Source organism: Corvus brachyrhynchos, unplaced genomic scaffold, assembly GCF_000691975.1.
Source record: "Corvus brachyrhynchos isolate BGI_N302 unplaced genomic scaffold, ASM69197v1 scaffold70, whole genome shotgun sequence".
In the NCBI taxonomy this organism is placed as follows: domain Eukaryota; kingdom Metazoa; phylum Chordata; class Aves; order Passeriformes; family Corvidae; genus Corvus; species Corvus brachyrhynchos.
The window spans coordinates 3,429,879-3,437,645 of record NW_008236217.1 but is presented as its reverse complement, the minus strand read 5'-3'; the positions used below and the strand labels follow the sequence as shown (position 1 = coordinate 3,437,645).

The window sequence follows — 7,767 nt, the reverse complement described above, 5'->3', positions numbered from 1 at the left end:
GATATTGTACAAAACCTCTTCCAGCTGAATTCCTTCCAAGATTAGAAAGGCATAGCAAGTTTTCTAAAGGTCCTAGAATGGAAGAAGAAAAAGGCACAAAATCAAAACTGCATTACTGTTATGAAGTGAAATGCATTTAAAAAATTACCTAAGGAATAGAAGAAATAGGATTAGTAGCAGAAGACATCTCCATTGGAACACACTTACATGGTAGATCCTCTGCTCGTTACTGATCCAGTGTTTGAAAATGCTAAAATTCATTTTACCTAAGTTAATTCACACATTTCTTTCACCAGGGGTATCACAGAAATTCGTAATTGATGTCTTACTCCACTGAAAGAAGATTAAATCCTATTCAAGTGAGCAAAGATAAAAGATGGGGAACTGACATAGAACTAGTGATACAGACATTTAAAGCAATCATAGGACCATTCAGTAGTTTTGATTTTCTATACAATGTTACTTCCTGCCCTGAAATTAAAGCTGGTCTTCAATGGAAAAGAACAGAATTCAGCCTCTATCCTCAGAAATTTGATGAAGACAAGTAGAAAGCATTGTTATTGCAGGAAGATGTGGAAAATGACTTGCAACTCAAGGGCAAGTAATCTCTCCATGCCTTTTTGGTTTGCTACACAGACTACATCCTTTTCCCCAGTTTTGGAGGATACAAACAAAACTGTTTAATCACTAATGTGCACAGATCTCAGAACCTGTTACTTTGGTGACAGCCGTTACAGAAATGTGATTGTATAGTGATGCACACCTGCCGAAATGAGCAGTTGCACAGATACTACAATCTCAGGCTACAACTTACACATCCATTTTATAACAAGAAAACATTGCTGAAAACAACAATATCTACAACAAGATGTGTCTACTCCTGACTCATTTATTAGAAGCCTGGAAAAATATAATACATACGCAATGTGGTGTTGTATTTCCCATTGATTCATTTATTAAATGCCTTTCACATTGTTCCCCCCACTGTCCCCTGCCCCTACTCCTGGCCACTCCCTCGGGTCCTCCCTGTTGGTTCCTGTACCCCAACTCTGCCCATGTACCACCCCATAGCCCCTGAGGAAAAGCCCCTGCGCCTGGATCACGAGGTCTCTCTGCCTCTGGGGATCGCTGGGACAAGATGTAAGATTAAAGATCCTCTAAAACCCTCATGGGGAGACCCTTCTTGCCTCCTTCGCTGCCACTGTGTTGTAAAGCTGATAGCTGCTGGAGCAAAACTGCAGAGCCATCCAAAATGGACTATGGGAGGGCAACAGTGGTTGTACTGCCCTAAGCAGCTCCGCTGAGCTCTCAGGGAAAGCTGCAGCTTGCTAAACTAAACCTAGCACTACAACAACACAAACTTCTTGTTCATAAGCAGTAAGTTACATCCATTCTGTAGTGTGTGCCTAAGGCTGAAAATTTCCACATGCCTGAAGGAGACAAACAGATCTGTCATCTGACAAGTTGGTTTGTTGCAGTGGGTTAGTTCTTGCACTGGTTTAGCAAGCTGCGGCCTTCCCAGAGAGAGCAGCGGGGCTGCTTTGGGGAGAACGGCTGTTCCGCTCCCCTGCAGCCCTTTCGGGCAGCCCTGCACTCCTGCTCCGGCTAGCTGGGCTCCACAACATGGTGACGATAAAGGAGGCAGAAGGGCCCCTCCATGTGGACCTCAGAGAAGCTTTTATTACATGATGACAAGCCAGTTCCCAGAGGCAGAGAGAGAGACAGGTGGTCAGGGAGCTTGGGGCCTTATCTGGGGACAAAGGGGGGGGCGGAGAGAGCACATGGACGAATCATCTCAGGGTGCAGGGGCGGAGCATGGGCGGAGTTGGGGTACTGGAACCAATAGGGAGAACCTGAGGGTGTGGCCAGGACTAGGAGCACGGAAGGAGGGGACAATGTGGGAAAGGCAGACAATTTAGTAAGAAAAGCAGTGGGGAAATACAACACTACATTGGTTTACTTTGCTGTTTCTTTCTTCAGCAATAAATTTGGATGTTCCCTCGATTGTGTATGTGCCATGAACAGAGAGAAGCTAAGCAAATTAGAAAATCCAAATCCTGCTCTCCATTACTCAAGATTGAATCCAAGCACCACCACATAATTTTAAGCAGCAGGACTTTCATCACTGCCTCCCTTCAAAAAATGAATTTTAGAAAAGTCACAACAGCCACCTATCCTAATTGCTTCAAAAGCACCATGATCACATGGTTGTGTCTTCTCAACTAAAACACCATCAGTTTCCAACAGTGAGGATTGAAGGCCCTCAGGCTGTGAAAGGTTTGCTCACTACAGCTTCAATGCTACACAACAGCCATGTGCTACAAACCTCCTATCTCTAAGTATTTGGAAAATTTACATCATCTGGGCATTGAGCCCCAAGCTCTCTAAATACTTTAGGAAGAAATAAGTATTTTTAATTAATAATCAGGAACTAGAATTTCCAGTGTTAAATTTTCACAAGGTAAAAAAAAAAAGTAAAAAAAAAAATCAGAACAACAAAACAATACCAGGGCATTCTCTGACTTTAAAGCCTTAAATTCATCTCCTACTGTGCCCAGACTATGTTGCCTATCCTTCACATATGAAAGAGAAGCATCAATAGGCAGATCACTCTAGGTTCAAGAAAGGTCTTTGTTAATCCTTCTACCATTTTAAACCCTAGTAACACTTTCAAATTTCCTGCTATATAAAGATGCACCTTGTACTGATGTAACTAGGTTACAAAAATTCTACATGTGTTCAAGCGAGTTCTAATAGATAATATAATACAAGTCAGAAATATGCCAGCTCTGAATAAATTCTAGATAGTGAATCAAGTTTTAATTTGAAGGAGAACTGTGGTGGCCAGTTAGCCTGTGGTAGAAGGGACAGAGAGAGCTCTCGGTAAGACAGTCCCTGGTATCAGAGACTTAAGTCCGGTCACGGTGACAAAAGCAGCCTCTCCCAGAATGCTTCGTTCTGTTACGGTAATCTACCCCAGTTCTGCTGCCCCGGTTGGCTGTTGGCTGCTCTGCCCCCTTGCTACCTTATGTGTTCCATGCCACAAAAGTTCTCCACTCCAGGTTCCCCCCCTTGGCCTCTGCCCCTCGCCACTCACCCAGAGCTCTCCCATTGGACCCCATTCCCTAGTCCTGCCTTTGTACCGCCCCCATGCCCTCAGATCATTGGTTTCTGGCGCTTGCTCCACTCCCGTATTTAAACCTGAGCTTTGCACTGTTCTTGCCTTTGCCTCTGGAACCCTCCGCAGTGTAGAAGCAATGAACTGCTCCTGTGGAAATCTATGCAAAGACCCTTCCTGCCTCTTTGCCATTGAGCAGTGTTACTGAAGCTACCCATGCGTTTGTGAGTGTGTGTGTAGCTGGATCCTGCTGAGCAGCTTCGCTTTGGAGACACTTTTTAGAGATCGCTACACCTCACGCTCTGGCACAGAAGCTGCAGAGCCAGTGATAGCAATAGAAAACAGGTAGTCTGAATGTAATAACCTCTAAGTTAGATACTTACATTAGAAATTATTTTCAAAATTTAAAGTGCTTTAAGAGCTTTTGTCACACAGCACCTCACGCCAACATGGTCTGTGAAAAAACCGAATCAGTTAAATGAAAATTCAAAACCCAAACAAGAGCTAACCATATCCCATGGTGAGGGAAGGCGGGTAAGTGCAAAGCAGTAATGAGAAACAGCAGAATCCTCTCTCTGCGAGTACTTTATTCCAGAGTTAAGGCACACAGTTGCCTGTTTCAAACACTGTCAAGCCCACAGATGGAACTTGCCATAAGAACAGCTACCACAGTGGCAACTTGAGAGAAGCACAGAAGGCAGGAATTTGTGACAGGAAGGTGCCAATTCCAGACCTGGCACAGGTGAGATGTGGTTAGCACATCCTAGTTAATGCATCCAGACAAAAAACTCTGGCAAACTGTGGGAGAGGAAGCAAGTGTTCTACCCATATCACTGCTCAAAATCACCCTAAGTTGTGGGACAGGTGGCATCTGTGACCACCAACAACCCTGATGTGCCCCCAGACTCATTTCTGGGACCTTCCACTGGAGGACTGACGCGATCCACAGTGTTACATCAGACAGTGTAGAACTCCTCTCACGGAGAGGTACTGAATCGCTCCAAACCAAGCCTAGAGACACTTCAGAGACAGAGTCAGAGAAGCGGGTATTTGCTTTATTCAGTGCCAGGTGCGTAGGGGATCGCTCCTCCTAACGCACACACAGAGCACTCCATACAGCACAGTATGAATATTCATCACATTCCTTGGGATAGGAGTGGTTAATACAAATTACTTCTTGGAAGTCATTAACATCATTAGCCTACGTGCCATGCATGCACTGTTGTTCCAGTTTGGCCGCCACCCCAAGACAACTGTGTACCCTGGTGGTCACACTGAGGAAGGCTCCTCTTATTCCTTGGGGGTCCTTCTGATGAAGGTTAGTAGTCTTCGTGACCATGCACTTTTCACCTTTCTTTCCAGAGCGCGCGCAGTTCTTCCTTGGCTGATTCAGCGGTTTCTGCGCTCGTTTCAAACAGGTTCTGTTCCTCTTATCTTGACAAGGTGCATCGTGTTTCTCTTACCTTGACACGGCTAAGGCACATCTTGTTTCTAAGGCTTGTGATTAACATTTGCTGACTCTTAACAGTTAACTCGTGCTTACATGAGTTAACTATTGATCAACCCCTCTCCAGTGGGCATTCCCACCTGAACCTAAACATATATGAACCCATTGAACTCTTTGTTTCGTGGACTTCCCCCACCCCCACGGATCAACACTGCAACCATCACTTTGACCAACAAACATCTGGAATTGCAACAATGTTGTGATCTTGTTGCTGGAGCTGTGTGTGGTGATATGTTTCCTCTCCACTATGTACTCATATACTTTCTTTCTTTTCTCTGTATATTTTCCTAAGTGATATCTTTATACTTTCATATTGTTCTATTTCTATAGACAATAACCAAAACAGCTACATACCTCTTTTCCATTGCAACCAAACTGTTCTAAAATAAGATAAATAATCTGATATATATAGATATATCAAAAAAATGGTCATTCAGTCCTTTCACTCTAATCAAAAGTTCTGTTAACAAGAACGTCAGTTACTTTGCCTCTGGGGCAGGTTGTAAGACAGCCATCAATCAATACACTTGATTGAAAAACATATGGGACATCAAAAGTTAGGAAGACAATTTATTACATATTATTTTCAACATATAACTTCATTCTTGTACATTTCAAGTTGTACAACAAAAATAAGAAAAACATTTTCCTCTACTTTTATTCTAGAGTAGAAAGTTTAGAACTTTGCTTGCTTTCCATATAATGGATAACTATGATAAATTCTCCATCTTTTGGTGAAACAAGTTTATCGAGGCAGAATATACACTGATTTGTTGCTCAAGATACATTAGGAAGCACTTAATTGCTCTTTATTTGGTAAAACAAAGAAGAGTTGTCTCTCTTTCTTTTAGGGACATTGTTTATCTTCAATCACATGCTTTCAAAAATATCTAGGATGGTTCCGTTGTGGCCTGATCCTTGGCAGTTAGAACCAGCTCTGCAAGGGCTGAAAAGCTTTTTATGCTGCTTGTTTCCAGTCCCATCTTTTGTACCTAAAAAGATACAGAAAACCCATTAATTTTCTTTAAAACATCAAAAATCACTAATTATTCCACTTCAAACATGTAGTGAAGCCTATGTTTTATCCTGCATTTGACGTGCAGTAAAAAACCCAACTGCATATACTGCAAACTATAAAAAATTTGCATCCAACTTTGCTCAGTTAAGTCTCTTCAGTTACCGTAGTGTCTTGCAGAGAAATATTTCACCATCTTGTAGGCAACTTGTAACTAAAGCCAGCTGGAAGTTTTCCAGCGAAGCAGTCAGAAAGAGAAACTTGGCTGTAGTTGGTTTAAATGCATCGATAGCAACTAATTTTTTTTTTTTTCAAACTCCAAATGAGGTTTCTGGGCAATACTTTAAAGATCAATATGAATACATCCATGAACAGCCAACAGCACAACAGTGAAACCATTTCAATAGGCTGCAAGAGCCTATGGTTCTAGCCTTGAACTTCCTGGAAGACAAAAATGACTCTACAACTACAGAGGTTGCAGCAAGTATTTTCTTAGCCAGGAAATCTATTGCTCTGACAACAAGAAAAATATGGCCATGAAAAAACTAAGAGTGCAGTGAAGCAGAAAAATCTGGATCTAACTAAAACCATAATGAAGTGACTCTGAAAAGGTGTTTGCTGCTGGAACTCTTTGTAGTAGTCACATGTACCAAAACATCTCCTAAATGATTATGAATAATCTGTCCCAGTTCAGCTTAAATTCACACTGCAGTGATGGAAAAGAAAAACAAAAGCTCAACCCCAGGCAAAAACTGACAAATAATAGTTTTTGTTATTAAGATTTCCAGAGTTCCACCTAAATCTTCTTTGTGATTAGTCTCGTATCGAGAAAAGCATCTGCTCACACGCAAGCAAACTTAATCTACCTGTTATAATGCATCAACAGCATCTGCTCATAAACAAGATTGATGACAGCTCCTTGGCAACTAATATTATGGACTCTTAGTTGAAACTTTGTTTATATCTAGATACAATTTTCAGAAATAAAGGAGTACAAAACAGTATGCTTATACATTTTAATGTAGCTACTGCATACATTTTCTTCTTTTATGTTTTCCTATTTAAAATTTCATATTTGGCACTGAAAAGCACTTACAGCACAACAAATCAGGCTGACATCCTCACAGCTCTTGGGAACAGACCCTGACCATGCAGAAAGTCAAGGCTGGAAACACCCCAACAGAAGGCACACAAAAGCAGGGCCATAAAGAAGTTTCTATCAGACCTAATTCAGGTCCCTGCTCTCTGGTCTGTAAACACAGTGTTTCTTCTTAGTGCTTCCAAGCACTAAGCAGTACTTGAATTTTGAGTAGTAAGAAATACAAGCTTTGCATTTGTATAAGAAAGGACAGGAAAGCATGCTAAAGTGGTATCTACAGTCACCAAGGTCTCAAATAATCTCCTTTATATAAAGGTGAAAACACAAAGCAAAAACACAAACCCCAAACCCACACCAACAAAGCTTTCAAGACCAAAATCAAGGTTCCCTTTCCTCTTCCACCTCCCTTCCAAAACCATTAATAATAAAAAAACTCGTTTCTCATAACTTACTTGTTCACCAAAATACTCAACGTCTAGGGCCAGCTGCAGTCGGATTTTGTTATCATCACTCATGCCCCCATTTGTACCAACAGGATTTGAAGTTGTGGTTCTTCTGGCTTGCTTCAACCTTTTTAGACTCTCTTCCATTTTCTTAACAGAACTGAGCACATCAGATACAGTTTCATAATACCTAAATTAAGGAAGGTTAATGAGAAACAAAAAATTCCACTTTACAGAACAGCCTACTTTATACACAGAAGTACATCACTGGCCCTGCTGACCAGTGCCAGAAGGAATGGCTTTCCTTGCAAAGAAGCTACTTATTATCATTATCAATTCATCAGTATTTCCATTATTAGTTCCAGAGGTAATCTGAAGATTACTATTCAGTCTTGAAGACTCCTCAACACATCATTTTTGACTTGTTCAAGATGTTTGTACTCAATAGTGACCAAGGAATGCAACTGCTCAATTTTAAACAGTCAAAATCAGCCCCTCTACAATCAATAGAATACTGAGTAAAACTGCTTTTACAAACAGGACAAGAATAACAGCCTGACAGACCAAAACTCACATATTCTTAGG

The 7,767-nt window shown here is 41.4% G+C and overlaps 1 protein-coding gene across 1 annotated transcript in view; it reads right to left on the bottom strand.

Moving 5' to 3' along the window:
* Positions 1-5,178: 5,178 nt before the first annotated feature.
* COG2 (component of oligomeric golgi complex 2) overlaps positions 5,179-7,767 on the bottom strand; it is a 28,183-nt gene continuing 25,594 nt past the window's right edge. Inside the window, exons 17-18 of the mRNA XM_017744875.1 lie at positions 7,192-7,372; positions 5,179-5,617 (exon numbers count right to left, since the gene is read on the bottom strand). Coding sequence (XP_017600364.1) covers positions 5,516-5,617; positions 7,192-7,372 — 283 coding nt within the window. The 3' untranslated portion in view covers positions 5,179-5,515. The remainder of the gene's footprint in view (positions 5,618-7,191; positions 7,373-7,767) is intronic.